Below are 18,894 nucleotides of genomic sequence, written 5' to 3'. Positions count from 1 at the left end.
TCCCTTCTCTTCCCTTTCCTTCTGACCGTAACCTGTTGACTCGTTTTCTTTCTTTTCTTTCCTTCTCTCTTCTTTCTTCTCTCTGCAGGTTGATCCCATGCTCCTTTTGACCATGACCAGCTCTCTCTGCTTTTCTTTCTTTCCTGGACAAAAGAATATTTTATACTAAACTGTTATATCGCTAAAAGGTTTTGTGTCAACAGTGCAATTTACTCCCTCTTTCTCCCCAGTGAACTCTAACTCTCTACAACCTATTCCGGCATCGCCTCTCACGGTCCTTCCAGCTCCTTTTTCCGTCCAATTCATTCTTGTTCTTGTTCCCAGGTTTTTGGGACTTTCCTGCTGAATATGGGACATACCTCAACAGATTGATATTGAGCCCAACAAAAAGAAAGATGGTAAAAATGCTGAGATCGTAGAGAAGCCGTGAATGACTTTATCCTACATATGCAAAATTATGGAGGAGTTTATAGGCAGAGGAAAAGACCGTGGAGGAACAATCAAAGATTTATGTTAAATTAGTAAAAGATAAGACATCCTCACATTCGATGTCAACTTAAAAAACAAAAAAGTTAGAACCATTTACTCAAATATATATGGTAGAGGTAGATAGGTCTTGATGAGAACACACACGTGTATATATATATATATATATATCCACATTCATCAATCGTCATGTTGGAATATTTCGATGATAATTTCATTATATACCGGTGCCAACTTACTTACTTTTGATTGGAAAATTGCTACTGTCCTCCGGAAGGACCGCCACTGATGTTGTATAACTATATATAAAATTAACATGCGGTGATGTGCTCAAAATAATTTGATATAACAGTTGAAAGTGGAGGGAAGAAATTAATGAAGCTAGCTACCTTTCCCCTTAAATGGCAGAAGATGTATACATATGGATATTGCTTATTACGTCCTTTCATACAATATCTTAATTGAATAATATATATGATATTTGCAGTTATTTTTTTATTTCGTTTTTAACAAAAGTCTCGTTGTTTCTTTCTCTTATTTGTTATGATTTTTTTCCCTCAGATGTCAATATATTAACCCATATTATGTTATATTAGCTAATAAAAAACCTTTCTATTTGGCATGATTTTCCATTTTTCATTGCGGAAGATCTCAATTTTTCTATCAAATTAGATTTTTTTTCCTAATTATTTTGTTAAATTTAACATCCATTGACCTTATTAGGAATTCAACCAACTATATTTAAATAAGGGTTAATGGCCCAAAAAAGTACAACCTTTATATTTTTTCTGATTCTAGCCCAATATTTCAAAAATTACCTAGAAAAACACGACCATTTTAGACTCAAATCTAGCACGGCATTAAATTTTTCATCAATTTTAATGGTAGTACCACATGTCTTCACATTATTGAATGAGTGGATCCAACTTATTTTTATTTGATAAAAAAATTTCTAAATTTTTTTTTTAAAAAAAGGGTCGGATAAGGCCCGAGGGAGGAGGGGCCGATGGTGGTGGCCTCGATTGCGGCCACCACCGCCCCCATCGGGTCGGCGACGACCCCTGCTATCGTTGCCGACCCTGATTGAGGCTGTGGTGGCCGCAATCGAGGCCACCACTGTCGGCCCCCTCCTCCTTCGAGTCTTAGCCTGCCAGCCGACCCTTTTTTTTAATTTCAAAAAAATTTTAATTAAATAAAAATAAGTGAGACCCACCCATCCAATAGCGTGACAACATGTGGCACTACCGTTTAAAATTGATCAAAAATTTAACGCCATGCTAGATTTGAAAGGCCATGTTTTTCTGAGTAATTTTCGAAAGATCGTTCTAGAATCTGAAAAAAAAAAAGTGTAAATACATGCTTTTTTGGGCTATTAACCCTTCAAATGGTAATGACAGGGATTTAATCAAAGTACTGTAGTGCTCTAGCACAAACTGAGTATGCACAATACGCTTATGTTGAAAACCTTTCACAAAAGCGAAGGAAAAGCTCTTATCAATTGTAAAAGTTCAATTCTTTAGTGATTTTATATTGACAGGTGGCATGAAAAAACACCAATTAGATTATAATAAATGGGGAAATAAGTGTTAGTCACTCGAGTGATTGTCTAAACTATTCTTACGTATCATAATTTCATTAATTCTTCCACATCAAAATATTGTGAAGCAGGACAATTTAATATATTCTCTATCGCAAGCCAAAATTAACAACGCTATTATAGATTATAGAAGGGGAAGAGACACAGAGAGAGAGAGAGAGAGAGAGAGAGAGATTAGCAACCAAGCATGAGATTGATTAGAAGAAATCCTCTGTTCTCAGTACTTGTAATGTCTTTGCAGGTGTCACGGGAAGCAACGGCCATTGTGACAGCAACCGACGACATTAAATTCGGTCCAGCGAAGACGATGGTTGAGATCTTTAACGAGCTGCCTGGCAGTGCGAGTTTCACCATCCACTGCAAGTCGAAGAACGATAAGCTAGGCACCGACGTGATCCGGGCGAACTACAAGTACAGGTTCGACTTCAGGGTCAACTTCATGTGGGAGCACGTTGTTCTTCTGCGGATCGTCATGGCAAGGCGGGCAGGTCACCTTGGACATCTACAAGGCCAGTATTGTCGACCTGAAAAGGTGCAGTTACTTTAAGTGGCAGGCGAGGGGGATGCCATCGCGGGATTCATGGAGGGCTACCCAAACCCCGACATCGTTATTCCTTGAGCAAGTAACGTTGGGTACAACCAATATTACAATAAGACATAATAGAGGTCTAATCTGACCATCATTAGATTAGTCCCTGATGGTGGATATGTTGTATAACTGATCCAAACTATTTTACTTTTTTAAAATTTCAAAAGGTTTTTATTAAGCGAACCAAAATCTTTGAGAGAAAGGGTCGTAGAAAATATTGTTTTCTTCATAGCATAAGATATCACTTGATGGAATGAGTGGCGATATTTTGTGTAGAATGACATTCCCCTACCCATACTTTTATTTTTTTATATTTATATCCATAGATAATTTCGATAATCCTCAATCACACCTGAGAATGACTCGCGATTTGTATTATTTTCATATCGAACCAGCTAATTCAGTACAGTAAAAATTCCATTTTATAATTTTCAGATTCAGAATAGAATGAACTAAAAATCAACAATCCAAATCCAAATGCAATGAAACAATTAAAGAATAGTCGGTTTCTATTGTCTCAATTCCTCCTCCCATGCATATCGGTATGCAATTAAACAATAAAAAAAAACGGTCTGGTCATTTTTCTGCGAATCCGTTTCGCTCTATTGTGTAGATTTGATTCTCTTCTAGGTGTGAATTGAGGAGGCTTGTTGATTTACATTAATTTCTTATATCTGTTGTCTTCTTCATATTAGTTTTCTTCGTTGCTTTGCATTTTACTGTTCGATCATGTAGGTTTTGAGGCCATGGAGGCCCATTGACTTGGGAAAAATAAATAAATAGAAAGGGTTTTAATGCCATATATCTCATGGTTTGTCCATTTTTTCCAATCTATCCAATAGTTTAAAAATTATCCAAAAAGATCCATGATTTGCATGTTCTTCCAAATCTATCTCGATGTCAAGTTTTCCTTCAATTTTTAATGGTGTTACTGACGTGCTAATTTTTCACATAAGCACTGTTAAACGTAAACGAGTCACGTCAGCAATACCGTTAAAAATTGATGGAAAACTTGACGCCGATATAGATTTGGAACAACATGCAAACCAAGAGATATTTTTAGATTATTTTTAAATAATGGAATAGATTTGAGAAAATAGGCAAACCATAGGATGTATGGCTTTAAAACTCCTAAATAAAAGTGGAGATGCTATAGCGGTTGGTAAGCAAAAATAACCACCATGGTTGTTTTATTTTTTACCGTCGAATCTTTCTACTTAAAATCCCAGCCATATAAGTGTCCAATAATTACTTTTTCTTTAAGATTCGCTCATGATATTTTGACTATCTATAATTTCAACCACATATCTTCTCATCGATTTTCGTTCTCGCCCGTGAATGAACCGAATCCAGTTCGATATTAAACTGGAAGGAATTGCACCAATTCAACTAAATTAAAATTGATTAATTACTCAAAAGACAAAAACAATAAAGAAACCCAAAAAAAAAATTCGTCTTCCACATCTTCTCCTTTAATCCAACAAATGACAATTGATTACGAGCATCCAATTTAGGGGAAATAAGATGTTCCTCTCTAATAAAAATCACAAGTTGGCTATCTGGTCCTAAAAGTGGATAGAGTACATCACTAGCTCTATAACAGAGGGCCTTCCAGAGAAAATTTAATGTCAACTTTCTCTCCCTCGGTTTCTCGCCATTTACCTTTGACACCAATCCTTAGTCTCTGTCCATTGACAGCCCAACAATTGAAACACGAGAGCTTGTCCTTCGCAAGATGATTCAACTGAGCTATCTCGGAGTTGTCGGGTTTGTTGTGATCAGGGGCGGAGCCAAAAATAAAGTTCAGGGGGGCAAATTAAAAATTTTGGGGCAAAAGTCAAATAATAAAATAATTCAAGGGGGCATTGATGATTTTTTAGGGGTAAAAGTTAAAATTTTTACAAATTTATATGTGAAATTTTTAAGAAATGGAAAAGTCAGGGGGGCAATTGCCCCCCTGGAGCCTTAATGGCTCCACCCCTGGATGTGATCATATTGCATAATGAGCTAGGTTTCGATATCAACGGCCCCACCACCCGGAATAAGGGTTGCCAACAAACTCGGGTTGCACAGGTGACCTCATCTCGGCGGTGGGGGCCATAGCGGGAGGTTCCCGAACCTTAACATTGAGAGATCCCAAATTCGGTCTAGAAATTCTCAAGCCTAGGAGGGGACCTCTCTTTTAAACCATTTCTTTTATAAACAAAATAATTTCATTAATGAAAATTAAGGAATGGGGGTTGGAAGGCTCGAGCGGGTGGGCTAAGGCCATAGTTGGGGATGAATGGGAGGAGTCAGGCTCGGAGCTAGAGGTCGAGCCGAGCGCTCGGAGCTGGAGGCAGGGCAGAGGAGGAAGCGAGGAGTTGGGCTCGGAGCTTTCATCCTATGAAGCCTAGAGGGAAGGGAGAGGAAGGGGAGAAGTCAGGCTCAGAGCTTGAGGAAGAGTTGAGAAAGATGGGCTTGCGGACTTGGGGCATTGTCAATCGTCGACTCGATGTCGACGAATTCTTCTGCCTTCAATTATCTCTTGTTGAATAGAGGAGAAGATGCGGAAGACGAAGGTCTTGTTTGGTTTTAGGATAGTATTTTAGAATCACAATTCTAACTTAACTCTACCCACTACAAAACAAAATAACTCATACAAAGTCAAAGAGTGGGTCCCATTTATACAACTTTTTTCCACAACAAAACAACATAACTCATACAAAGTCAAAGGGTGGGCCCCATTTATTCCACTCAAAATCAAAATCAAAATCTGATTTTAAAATCCTACTATGAAACCAAACGCAACCGAAGTTTTCTTCTTCTTTTTTGTTTCTTTATTGTTTTTGTTTTTTAAGTAAATAAATTATTGTTGATTTGTTTGGACCAATGCAATTTCGTCCGGTTTAATAATGATTAGATTTGGTTCATTCACAAGCCAGATCAAACAGAAACGAGAAGATACGTGATCGAAATTAGAGATAGTAAAAATATTATGGGTGAATCTTAAAGTAAAAAAAAATATTGGACACTGTACGACCTTAATTTTAGGTAAGAAGATCCAATGACTAAAAATAAAACAATCGTAATGGTTATTTTTTAATTCCAATCGTCGTAACATCACCCCATTAATTATGTCTTTTAGTCATCGTACTTTTTATCAAATAATAACCCGACAATTTTTCTTTTTGTTTCTCTCTTTTACCTTTTCTTTCCAAGTTGTTTTTCAAATAATTTTACTCTTATCCTGATGATGCAGGAAATAAAAAAATACAAATTTGTTCCAAACTGATTGCAATAGAAAATTAGGAGAATCTATTATAAAAGTTTGATCATTATTTATATTTCAAAGGTTATAAATATAAATTTAGGTCTCATATTAATTTTTTGCTTACCTCATCAAGTCTATTAGGCGGCCCCTCGGTTTGCCGGAGCTCTAACCTCTAGCGAACCAGTGGATACTTGGGTCTCTCTCTCTCCAAACCTAAGTTCGCCAAGTCGAGGCTCGTGGGCCCTAAGCTGGACTCACGAGCCAAGGGCGAACCTGACCCTAGGGTCAACGAGCCCCAGGTGGCTAGAGAGCCACTAGCTTTGTGGGTCTCAAGCAAGTCTAGTTGAGATCTCAATCAATCGAGGCCAAATTCGACCTAATCGAGGATGGATCTAGCTTCATAACCCTCATTTCGACCCACAAAAGGTCACGCTTTGAGAACTCTCATCCGTCCTACATGGCGTTCAACAATGCGTCACCCCGGTTTTTAGTATTTTATATAGATGGAAATTCCTATCATATAGGTGGAGAATGGCTATCCATTATTTATTACTTAACTGAAACCAAACCCGTCATTGGACGAAATAAAAGACATGGCCATTACATACGTAATTGATGTGTTATGTGTAATGAAATCCCCCTTACATCCAATCAAATGTTTGGGATTTTGAGTATCGGCAATATATCTATGCATTTTCATTTCCTGGGCTCAATCTCTTTACGAGACTCACATATATTTTTCGTTAAAAAATACCAAATGGACCCACGACAAAGAAATTTATCCATGGCACCACAAGAGGTGGTGCTGGACCCACCCATGTGCCTAAGAGCGGAGGCCAGGAATCAATAATAAGAAATATCTGAATCCTGTTCGTTTGATTTCATACAAATGTAGTGCAGTCTAAGAATGAAGGGAACTATTCCTATTCCATCGAAATTGAAGAATCAAGACCTACCCCTGCAATAGTTTCTCCATTACGAGATGAAGACAAAGCATTGAGAAGATAAATCAAAGTGTTAAAAGTCATAAGTCGTTCATAACAGAACATTCTATTGTTCATACTGTTCGTTCTGCACAAGAAACTTCGAAGAGATGAGGCGAATCAAGTCACGTTCAGCTTGCTACATATCGGAGAATGTAATATGAAGAGCTGATTAGAGATTTGATCGATTCAGTTCCAAAAATCTAAGTTTTTGATGAAGAGAAAGAACTCTTGCCAATCGACTTTGACGGCAACACTATTATGGACAGACGGAAGCACGTCATCCTATAGAACCTATATAATAAATATCAGGGCTAGGCTAGACCTTAAGTAGCAGCAATTAAGCTCGTAAATCAGAAACCGGCGTGTGAAGGATAGTCGAGGATCTCACAGATTGTGTTCTGTGGCGGGGGGACCGCAGGTATGGAGAAGAGGCTTTGGGTAATGATGTTTTCCTTAAAGGCCGAAATTGCAAGCCTGAATGAACTCCAAGTCGTAGTCGACGTGCTTGGTCCATAGAGGCTTGAACTGGTTCATGGCTATGTCGAGCCACGGCTTCATGTTCCCGTTGAAGTGAACCACCGCGGCATTGTGAATCTCGTCCATGCTTATGCTAGGATTGTAACCGAGCCCAAGAACGTGCCACGACTTGTCCAGCGGTTTTGTCGTGGAGTAGAATGTGATCAAACCCGGAGGCAGTGTTCCCAGTTTCCACAAGGTACGGTTCTCATTCTGCAGCAAGACCACCAATAAATTTAGAGAGGGAGAAATACTTGCTTAAGCAGGAATGATTGATCCATCAAGAACAAAGACTGAATGAAAAGGTTAAGACAGTCCAACAACAATATGAATCATGCTCAATCATTCTCGAGTACATAGAGGACCTCCGCAACCTAAGACATGACCCTAGGTCTGATCTGACAAAGAACAATTGCCAAAGAGACACATAATTTCAAAGTTTGAGAGATGACGCGTAAATTCTATCCAAAAGTAACTCTGCCATCATATTTAGCCCCTAATAAGCTTGTTTCTCAATCACAATAGAATAGAAATTATCTGGAAAAGATGGGAAAAAAAAGCTATAAAGGTAAGCAATCTCACCAGATTTTGCCAGTAGTGATACTCTTCTGTGCACTTCTCTCTCCTCCAAGCATCCAGATCGAAGAAGTTCATTCCATATGCCCATGCACAGGCCTTGGGATTGAATTTTTCTTTAATCAGAGGATGCGAAAAATTCATGTACTGGGAGTAACGATGGAAAGAACCGAAGCATGTCTCCACTGCGCCATTCACCTTCCCGTCCATGTCAATCTTCCACAAGTCCGTCAAGTCCTTTTGCACAACTATATCATCATCCAAGAACAAAATCCTGTGCAATTTCGGGTACATCTCCGGCAAATAAAACCTCAGGTGATTCAGAATAGACAAGTATTTGGGGTTCCTGAATTTCATGTTGGTCGTGTCCTTAGTGGCATTCTCAAGCTTATTCTCAAAGTAGAATCTCTGCAAGTTCGCTGACTCCAATTGCCTCAGCACTGGGACATAGGAGGAATTTAAGAACTTGTAGTCCTCAACTGCCTTAACCTCAATGTGGGCGCCATTGTAATCTTTCAACTTGAACATGACCTGCATGGCCCCAAGATTCATCTTATCAGTCACCACATGGAAGACATGTTTCCATGGCTCCATCGCATTCTTCACTGCAGAATTCACGACCACCGAGGCTGCGAGCACATTATCTGAGAAGATTGCATAATGGTAAAGGTTTGGATCCTCCAATTCCGGCATAGGAGGCTTCCCATCATCCACATACTTGTCGGGATGGGCAATCCTCTCCTCCATCAATCGCATTGAGAGGCAATGCAAGCTCTTCGGGATCGACTTCGCAGCGATTAAACTTGAAAAAGCCCCCTGCTTCTTTGCCTTCGTCAACAGCTCATTAAGCGCAAAGATAGTATCTTTCAACTTCTGGATCTTCAATTGATTGTCAAAGGACTCCTTCGACTCCGATATCAACTGGCGAGTGACCTTGATACGCTCCTTCACTTCCTTCTCGAACTGCCGAAGTACAGATTCATCAACATTGACTGAATCCGATTCAAAGAGAGTGTGGTAGGAGGGCTTCTTCAAAAGATCACTGAAGTTCCTCGAGAGATCGACAAAGATCCTGACTAGTTTCCCATGCTCAAGCTTAAGCTTACGCGCGTAAGACGCATAGGCCAGCGCGAGAGCCCTGTGGTCATCAGCTTGCTTCTGTATCTGATCTAGTCGGGGCTTCAGAGGATCCGACTTCATCGCGAGTATCGATCTCCGGATAGATCCATATCCATTTCCAGCAGAACTAAACCCCTGAAAGCAATCAAAGAAGAAATCAACACAACAAAGCTTTAAACTTTATGATTTTCCGTTTCAATTCCGACACTGAAAACGATAAACCAGAACACGGATGCATCCATTGTGTCATTTTCAAAATAAAATAAAATAAAATAAAATAAAAACAGAATAAGTCACAACAACCTTCCATCTGAAAACTGAACACCATGAAGCGGATCTGATTTGTACACGAATTCAAGAGTCATGAAGAAGCAAAATCTAAACCCTACTGCGATGAGAGAAGCTCCAAGATGAAGACATACACTTCAGGTGCTGAAGATCCAAGACGGTGAAAACAGAACAGAGATACTGATCGCAACATTTCCACATAGAAAGGAACCGAATTAACTACAGAGGCGTAGCACTTCCGACTCAAACGTGATCTATGAAGCGGATCCGGGGAGATACGGATCCAATGTGGTGAGAAATGAAGAGTCGGTACCCTATTTGGAATGAAAATGCAAGTGCAGGGAGATGAAGAGTGCGAATGGATTTACCAGGGAGTGGAAGCGGGAGGCGTCGGGGGAGGAGGAGGAGGAGGAGGTGAAGAGGAAGGAGAAAGTGAGGAAGAGGAAGGCGGCGGCGGTGACGACGGAGACGAAGAGCTTGAAGAGGGAGAGGTTGACGGGGGAGGGCTGGGGGCGATGGTGGCTCGCCATTATCCGCTCATCCGCTCGCTCGCTCGCTCGCTTCACTCACTCGAACCACCAGAAGTATTTGTCGCAGAAGAGAGAGAGAGAGAGAGATCTAGAGTGAGAGTGAGAGAGAGAGAGAGAACGCGGGATTGGGTTGGATCCGTTGGGTTAAACACGTCGGTGGTGTTTTTATTAACAGACTGATTTTATCTGTCCCCCACTAATCAAACGGCGACTTAAATTTAATTGCACGCGGAAAACTAAATAAAATAATAAAATAATAAAACCTAAAAAAATAAAATAATCTCTTACAGAAAAAGAATAAAGTAAACAAAATAAACTTATATACCTTTTTTTTGTAATTTTGTGCGATAAGAAGGGAAATAAAAAAGAAGATAAAATGCACTTCCCTGAATTATCGCGAAGTAACCGTCGTAGTTAGAAAAACATGGTTGTTTTTTGAATAATTTTTCCCTTGCCGACAAAGCAACAGTCTTATGAATGAACATTTAAAATTAAAATGGTTCTTTTTTAACCAATGCCATGAGTCGACCAAAAACCTATGACATAAGGGCGTACTAATTAGGGATATGCGGGTCTGGTTGCCATGTATTTTTCGAGATATCCAGGTCATATCTTGTAGAAAACCGGTTTTGAGAATTTAGAATCAGACTCAACCCTATTAAATCTGAAACTTGTATTTCTGTAAATTCTTTTTTTATTCTTTCCCTGCAATCACTATAACATTCGAACCAAAGAAAATGACAAATCAATTTTTTTCACTGGTCTAGTCTAACTAACAAAATCATAGCAATATGATTTTCATAAACAAACATCAAATAATTACAAATCAGACCAAGAATGACACAAAGCAATGGTCGGAACGGGAGCTTGGGATTAGGCTCGGGAGGAGCAGCGCCTGAAAGAGGAGCATGGGGAGCCATAGCGGCAATGCAGCAACTATTATACCCTGGTACCCATGCACACCCCTAGTACTAATAAGATTTAATATATAGAATAATTTTTTCTTAATTGCAATTAAGATTTTTTAAAATTTTTGCAATTAAACACTACTTGTTATTAATTGATGCCCATACTATGGTAAGTTTAGCAGTTATCATGGTAAGGTTTGCAGTTTATCATGCACTCTTCATATTTAGGTTAGAAAAATCCAATTAAAATTTATAAATCCTAATCGTTTCTTATTCATTCATGGGGTGTGATCACAAAACAAAGCTCGAATCAGAGTCGACAGGAATGATCCTCCGTTGCACGCCAATGTCCTCCGTCGAATTAAATATTACAGCACCGTCTTTAACCCAATTCTTAAAGTTGTGTTTGAGAATCTTGTCGGTAATACTAATTGCCTTCACGGGCTCCTTTGTGTGATTCTGAATCGTTATATCAAAGCTTGCCTCGGTTTATTTGCTCCAATTTTCATTTTCTGGATTTATCATTATGGGGAGAAATATGTTAGAGAGAGAGAGAGAGCTCTAATTAACGGCTTTAGTCAATAATCAAAGTGGAAATCCGGCACCAGCAGCGTCCTCAGTTTTCTTTTTTAGTTATTTAATTATACAATTTAATATTTCTTCAGTCTTGGCCCAAATATATATATATATGTATATATATATATATCTTCAGTCATTTGACCTGTGGATTGGGCGGATTCCGCGGACCAAAATAATTTAATCAAGGAAAATTAGTAATAAATAATTTGTTATAATATTCACTTCATTTTTTTTCCCCTTCTTCTTCCACTTGGTACTGCAATATTTTTGGCTGCATCGACATCTCACATTAATTGAAGACAAAAATGGATAGGGGGACGGAGAATGTTGAGACGTGACTGCATGCTCATGCAGTGAGGAACACGATGAAACCGTACCACCGTTAAGAAATGCGCTCGGGGGACGGAGAGGGAGGGATTTGGGAATTAGGTTCGGGATCGAACTGTATGCGGTGAAATCATTCGAGTCGTAAGCTCAAGCATGCCAAGTATTGCCTCATCAACCGGAGCTCGATCTTGAAATTAAGAAGTGCTCGACCGATCGTGAGCCGTGCTATACACCCCATCGGGGCACATCTCTGTAAGGATTTGACCTAGAAATGATAATGTAAGATGATACTGACATAATAGATAAATATTGGATGCACGAAAGACAAATGGGATATCTTATAAAACACATTGGACAAGACTCTTCATCCCGGAAGCTTAAACTTGCGCTACGTACCGGATACCGAGCAAAAAGTATATTTTCGACCTACGAGCATGACCAATACGTAAAGCACGAGCTACAAAATTAAATCCCACTTGGGTCGTCACTAACCAGATTAAATACAAGAGAGCATGCTGCAGATTTTCGTCAATGGATGAGACCCTTTCTTGCTCTCCCATGGTGAAGCCACCCGATCCCTCGGAAGGCTTTCGAGATCCTCGCGATGTTCGGCTTCCCCATCCCTAAGTTCACCTTCCCTGCTGACAGCTTCAGTGCCTGCAAGCAGCAGAAATGCCCGTTTATCTCCTCTTCTTCTTCATCACCATCATCTTCTTCCTCCTCTTCGTCGCCCACCTCCTTCTGCAACGCCTCCTTCTTCCTCGTCTTCTTCGGACTATCTTTCACCGCTTTCTTGCTGCTATTGGTCTTAGGAACGGAAGCGGGACGGTCGCTCTTCTCGTAAGTCTCCCACAGCAAGTCCATCCCCTCCTCATCATCACCGCCACCTTGACTTCCCTCCCCGTTGCTGTGCCGCTCCTCGAACAGCTTGCACGCCAGCGTCCGCTTCCACTCCTTCTCGGTCCTCCTCATCGACCCAAACCCTCCAAGGACCAAGCCCATCTTCTCATCTGCTGCAACCCCTCCGTCGCTTTTTTCGAATATCCTTAGGCTGTTGCTTAGCCTTCTTGAATTCCTCCATGCCCTCGAAGCACATTCCTCTGCTTTACTCCCCAAATCACAGTTCGTCGACTCTGGGATGGCTTCTTTAACCTCTGGGTTGGCTTCTTTAACCTCTTTCACTTCTTCTTTCTCCTCCACAACCTGCAGAACCACCGCTTCGCACTCTCCGGCCTCTTCCTTCTCTTGAAACAGCTCCTCTAATGTCTTCTCTGCTTGAGCATTACCATCTTTCTCATCACCATTGTCACCATCATTGTTTTCTTGCAATTTCTTCTCCTCCAAACGCTCACCGAACACCCCATCACTGGCATCTCCACAGATCAAGAACTTGTCGACCAGCACTTCAGATTCTTGCAGCCCATCTTTCAAGTGAGAAGCTTCGAAGAAAATCTTGTACACTTCATTCTCCTCAGCACCCTCCTCACCTGACTGAAGCTCAACCTCCCCTTTCCCGCCAACTACACTGCCGGTCGATCTTCTGAGAGCTCTATACGAGGTGAAGAGGAGGATGAGGAAGGTGGTGACAAGGAGGGGTGACAGGAAAGATAGGAGCTTGAAAAAGTAGAGAGGGTGAGAGAGGAGGAAGGAGGAGAATAGAATGAGGAGCGGGATGAGGAGGTTAGAGAATTGTTGGGTCTTCTTCTCTGAGCTCGAGATCGGTAGCTCGGGCATTTCCATGGAGTTCTGATCTGTTGAAGGAGGAGGAGAAGATGGTGAGGAGTGAAGTAAAAAGAGGGAAAGTTGGTTTTCTCAGGGTGTAGAATGTGTCTGGGGAGGGAAGAAAAGGCAGCGAGCATTGGAGATTAGAGCGCGGCGTGAATAAAGGGAAGTGATGGGAGGGAATTGGAGAGAGTAACTTGGAAGAATCATTATTACAATCCCCCACAAGTTCAACCAAAAAGGATCTTATTAACCAAAAGAATTCTCCCACTAGATTGATGATTCAGTGGTTGGGTTCCTTTGTGTCGGTACGCGCTTCACGACTCTCTGTCGCTACACATTAACATCGAACTACTGAAAATCTCTTGTAATTACCTTCTAAATAGTAATTACCTTCTAAATAATATGACGCTCAGATCTCCATGGACACAAATATATTCACGTCCTCTAGTAAAAATGAGTCCACTCATACAAAACCCGAGTGGTTTATCCGATTCAGCTCTTTCTACTTCGATATCACTCTAGATACACATAGTAAGAGAGGATATTATTAATGAGAGGATATCACTCAACCATTATCAACTGTTTTTATCCCTATTCCGCCGTAGATTTTACATTTTATTTTATAAATACGTGCATTTTTTTTTCATATTCTATATAACGTCATTTGCACATAGCGGCTATATAACGTCATTTGCACATATCGTTATTATAAGCGTCCAAGTATTCCGCTCTCGCATCTCTTCGAGTGAGCTTAGAAAGCCCTCTATGATCGCAAAGAAGAAAAGAGAGGCATTAGGACCCTTTTGGAGGTTGGATTAGGATTAGCTTTCACATGGCAAACAAATCATGGATACTCAAGTATCATCACACCGATCTAGCAAAAAAAGGTAATCATCACCTCGAGCTTCTCCATTTGTGACCCCATCTTTTGACCTTCCCTTCCTCTCATGGGACCCAACTGTTGTCTGTCGCTACCTTCCAATCAATGGCCTGTGGGCCCACTCAACGGAAAACTCTCAATCCTCTTCCTTTTTCCATGGTTGTTGACCTCTAAAGTCATTGCTTGCTCACAAAAGATTCATTAGGTTATACCAACTACCATCAGAGGCAAAACAGCACTCTCTCCCCGAGTATCAAGCTGCCCTGTCCGTATAACTCGCCGCGAGTAACTTGTTTTGATCCAATAATGGACATTTCTTCTAAACAAAAAGTCACTAAGCATAGAATGAGATGCAGCTAACACAGAATACGAGTATGGTATGAAAAAGTTCACACTCAGTACTAGAAAAATTGTGAGATTCACATCAATACCATTACAGAGTGAGAGCACAATGCTTTCTCTTCATATAGTTCAGCTAGCACTACTATGCAAACTCCTGCTCTTACCCGATTCATTTCCCCTCTACATGTCACTCGTTCATAACGGGCTTGTTCTCGCTGGCCTTGGGCTTCTGCTCCTTGGGCTTCTGTTCTTCCATCTTCCTGCAATGCCCCAAAGAGAAGCAAACATCGAATCGTGAGAAGAAAAGTTGTAACATGAATATCAGCTGAAGAGAACAAACAATGAACACTATACAGCTAGAGTTCAAAATACCCCAAGACAAGCAGACATCGAATCGTAAGAGGAGAAGTTGTAACATGAATCAGCTGAAGCAAACAAACAATGAACACTGTGCAGCTAGAGTTCACAATACTACGAGTTAATAATATTTACATTTCTTCAATTATGTCACAATCTTTAAATTCCATCAAACATTAGGAGATATGAAAGATTTGCAACTTCCAAGTCACAGATACAATAAAGGTTAACATTAGGATCCCAACAGACACTCTGTATGTACTTCGAAACGTAGGCAGAGATAAGGGACATACATCTAAACAGATAGCGAAACGAAGCAGATACAGAGATCATCGTGCCAGTGTTTATACGTCACAATTCAGATCAGTGTCATGGAAGTACTAAGCCAGACACTATAAATTTGTGCAGCAACAAAACCGAGAAACTTAACATGCCGAACATTGCTAACCCTTCGACCACATTAAGTAACGAAATAAAGCATTATTTGACTGACCAACCAACCTTACCCAGCCACAAAATCGGGCCACACTTTCACAACAAGGTTTCCAAATTCCAAACGCAGCATCAATAAAACATACCAACTCCGGGTAACTCACAACAAAAAGATATATCCAACTTCAAGACACACTGACCTCTATTTGACCATTCCGTAAACATTTTATATCTAAATTCCTTTCCATTTCTCACAATTCTCAGCTCACTGGGCTATATCGTCAAAGGCATACCATCCATTCAATCCCGCTAATACAGCCAATACGTTTCTAGCAGCAGAAAACAGAAACCGAAATGCATCCGCCGAAGCTCCATCTTTGAACACGCAAGCAGCACAACTCGACAACAACCGCAGCTTATAACACATACTAAGTCTAAGCAATCAATCATCAGACCACATCGTTCGAACAGATTCAAACTGGAAGAAATGAAACCAATACAGGGAGACAGGTAGAGAGAGAGGGAGGGAGGGAGGGAGGGAGGGAGGGAGAACTAACCTCTTGTCGGAAGAGCCGCCCTTCTGGCTGAGGAAGGATCGGAAGAGGGGAGAGTTGACGTCGTAGATCATCGTTTCGTCTTCGCTAAACCTCAGAGCTTCACGAAACCCTAATTTCCCGGTTCTTGCTCGCAGCTTCTGCAACTCTCTGCTCAACCAAAGCAACCTTTATAAATGGCTACCCGGTGGCTGTGGGAAGGGACCGGCTGATAATGGGCTCAACCTCGGGCCGCCTCATTGGGCTATATTCTAAGCTCGATAGGCCCATTACCCTTTACTTAGATCCGGCCCATTAACCCATATCTTTTTTTCGGATTAAGCCATATCTATATATCTATCGATATTACAAATTCAAGCCGATAAATCTTCTTTAGGTGCACCGGAGCTAATTATCACGGACCCCATGGCATATGCAACGGATGTATGAAATACATTCTTTGTATTAGAGAGAATTGCGATGCAATGCATCAAGAGTACAAATCAAGCAAGACCAAGAATGTTCGCTGAAATAGTTACGTGAAATTAATGAAATGATAAAAGAGTTCATTCTTTACGAACGCATGAAACGGTACAAACTCATGAGTTCAAGTAAGCCCATCTAACAACAGCCATTTGAGTATGGCTTCACGAAGCCCTCTCCATGCAAGGGGAATTTGGACACAACCTCGTCAACTATTCACAAGAGGCACCCGTATCCGATTTCATTTGCAGGGCCTTTTTTTTTTTTAATTTCCTTATGGTGTTAAGAAGAGTAATTGGATGGAGGAGGAGGAAGGGTGACAAGCAATAATAGTTCTTACAAGAAAGAGACAGGTGATGTTGAGCTGATTGTTATAATGGACGTATGGGGTCCTGTGGTGCCTTGACCAATACAAGGTGACAAAACTCAATATTATCACATTATTTTGCCATCTTATCAATTCTAGACAAGCCAAACATCTAATTTTAGTCACATTTATAACCCAGAAAATGAGAAATTGACAAAAAAGGTCTAGTGCAGCAACACATGTCATCGTTTAAAACCAAAGATTTAAAATTTGATTATCGTCAATGGAATTTCTTATACTCTTTGTTTTCATTCCTCCATGCTTTTATTGGGTTCACGAGCCTCCCGGTGATCGAAAAGACAAAAAATTAAAAATGCCTCTATTTTAGGAAGAAATCTGAAAAGGTTATCTCCCAAAATGATGGGGGTGAGTAAAAGGCTTCAATTAAGAGCTATTAACACGCATTCATTATTTGTAGCAGTTTAATTGGTAATCACATTGCATGACGAGACATATCACTAAAAACATATTCTCTTTAGTTGATCATTGATATTTCTTTTTTTTTTGTGCACCTTTGTATATAAAAGCTCAATATGTCTCGACTAATTCAATTCAAATTGAATCGGCTACTAATAAATCAATTGTTTCAATAAAAGATTTTCTACTTATTTCTAGATCAGTTCTCACTGCTATGCACTTTCTAACATGACATACGGTCATATGGACGCGCGCATACTAATCGTCAGATGCATTGCTCTATGTGGGCCCCACGCGCATCTTATGGGGGTTAGTCGGCGTCCGTGTGACCGCCTGTCACTGTAGATGAACTTCTCACTGCTAATTGCCATATATTATTTTCTTTTTTCATTTCCGCAAGGGGAAAACTGTTAATTCCTTCTGCGGGCGACTGCTACTGTGAAAGTTAACCCACAGTACAACCCTCATATCACCCAATCACCATGGCATGATTCCCACCAATGACCGATGAGAACCTCACCTCAGTCACCTTTTCCTGCCATCTGATTGGCCCATCCCGTTGACCTCGCGTCCCCTCCCCCCATAGGCTAACGAATCCTCTCTCCTATATATGGGCTTTTCCCGAACTGACGTGTAAAGTAATAAACGGCGTCGCTGCAGATGCAAACAAAAAGTTTTAAGTGGGCCCCGCACCCCAACGCGTGTCGCTACTACCGTCGCATCTCTTGATATGTTTGACTCCGTCCACCCAACGGACGACGCGATGCCGCCCACCGGTTTGACGGGAAAAGTCATCCGGCGTGCGGCCACTTTCGGCTCCGTTTGGCTTCCGCGACTCCCCGACCCAATCATTCAATTTTAGTAATCCGGACGTGTGAACAGGGGTTTTTGTTACATGTTTACGGACGACTTCAAGTTATAATAGTCTCATACACTATCACGTGCCATATTTGCAATGCATTTTCTATGCAATTATATTACAATTTACGAATTCACACTATGACTTATACATTTTCTCATTGTCCCCGCGGCATTTAGTCTCATATTTTTATCCACTTGCAACTTCCTGTATATTTATGATCACCAGCATACTGTTGCCTAGAAGTTTTGAGCACAAGAGACACGAATTCTAATCGACGGTCCAACTGCTTGTGAATTCTGATCGTTAATCGCGGGAGTGCATTTCTTAGGGGACTGGTGTGCAGGAGATGAATCGGTCAAAACCTGACTCACTCATAATGAGAACGGGCTTAGACTTAACAATATGATATCATACTAAATAAATTAGTAAAAGATGCATGTAAGCTAATCCAACAATTAAAATAAAAGAGAGAGAGAAAGAGAATGATGTATACTATTTTTTATTATAATTAATTATTCTATTTTATCTTGATCGATATAGTTTTAAAGTTTAACCATGCTAATTATTGGTTTCTTTTTTCTCAGTCATAAAAAGGGTTTTTTTTTCACTATTTCAGAAAGGATACAAGTGCTCAACAAAAATGACAAATGGAAAGACATTTAAGGGATTTTTCAAGGTAATAACTACACCAGAATGAAAAGGCAATGAACACGTAGTAGTAAAACTCAATATCTCAAAGTCG

The 18,894-nt window shown here is 40.4% G+C and overlaps 3 protein-coding genes across 3 annotated transcripts; all 3 read right to left on the bottom strand.

The window, feature by feature from the left end:
- Positions 1 to 6,921: 6,921 nt before the first annotated feature.
- LOC116188269 (galacturonosyltransferase 8) lies at positions 6,922 to 10,092 on the bottom strand. Its single transcript, XM_031517512.1, has 3 exons — positions 9,779 to 10,092; positions 8,010 to 9,257; positions 6,922 to 7,640 (listed from the first exon to the last, which is right to left on the bottom strand). Exons 1-3 carry the CDS (start codon positions 9,938 to 9,940, stop codon positions 7,365 to 7,367), a joined length of 1,686 nt encoding a protein of 561 aa, XP_031373372.1. The 5' UTR covers positions 9,941 to 10,092; the 3' UTR covers positions 6,922 to 7,364.
- Positions 10,093 to 12,282: 2,190 nt separating this feature from the next.
- On the bottom strand, positions 12,283 to 13,494 carry LOC116188870. Its single transcript, XM_031518329.1, has one exon. The coding sequence runs from the start codon at positions 13,492 to 13,494 to the stop codon at positions 12,283 to 12,285; it is 1,212 nt and encodes a 403-aa protein (XP_031374189.1).
- A 1,222-nt stretch (positions 13,495 to 14,716) lies between these two features.
- On the bottom strand, positions 14,717 to 16,204 carry LOC116189035 (wound-induced basic protein). The gene is made up of 2 exons (XM_031518526.1): positions 16,048 to 16,204; positions 14,717 to 14,961 (listed from the first exon to the last, which is right to left on the bottom strand). Exons 1-2 carry the CDS (start codon positions 16,116 to 16,118, stop codon positions 14,889 to 14,891), a joined length of 144 nt encoding a protein of 47 aa, XP_031374386.1. The 5' UTR covers positions 16,119 to 16,204; the 3' UTR covers positions 14,717 to 14,888.
- Between the last annotated feature and the right edge of the window lie 2,690 nt (positions 16,205 to 18,894).

This window comes from Punica granatum, chromosome 8, assembly GCF_007655135.1.
Source record: "Punica granatum isolate Tunisia-2019 chromosome 8, ASM765513v2, whole genome shotgun sequence".
NCBI lineage: Eukaryota > Viridiplantae > Streptophyta > Magnoliopsida > Myrtales > Lythraceae > Punica > Punica granatum.
This window is presented reverse-complemented; position numbering and strand designations above follow the sequence as displayed.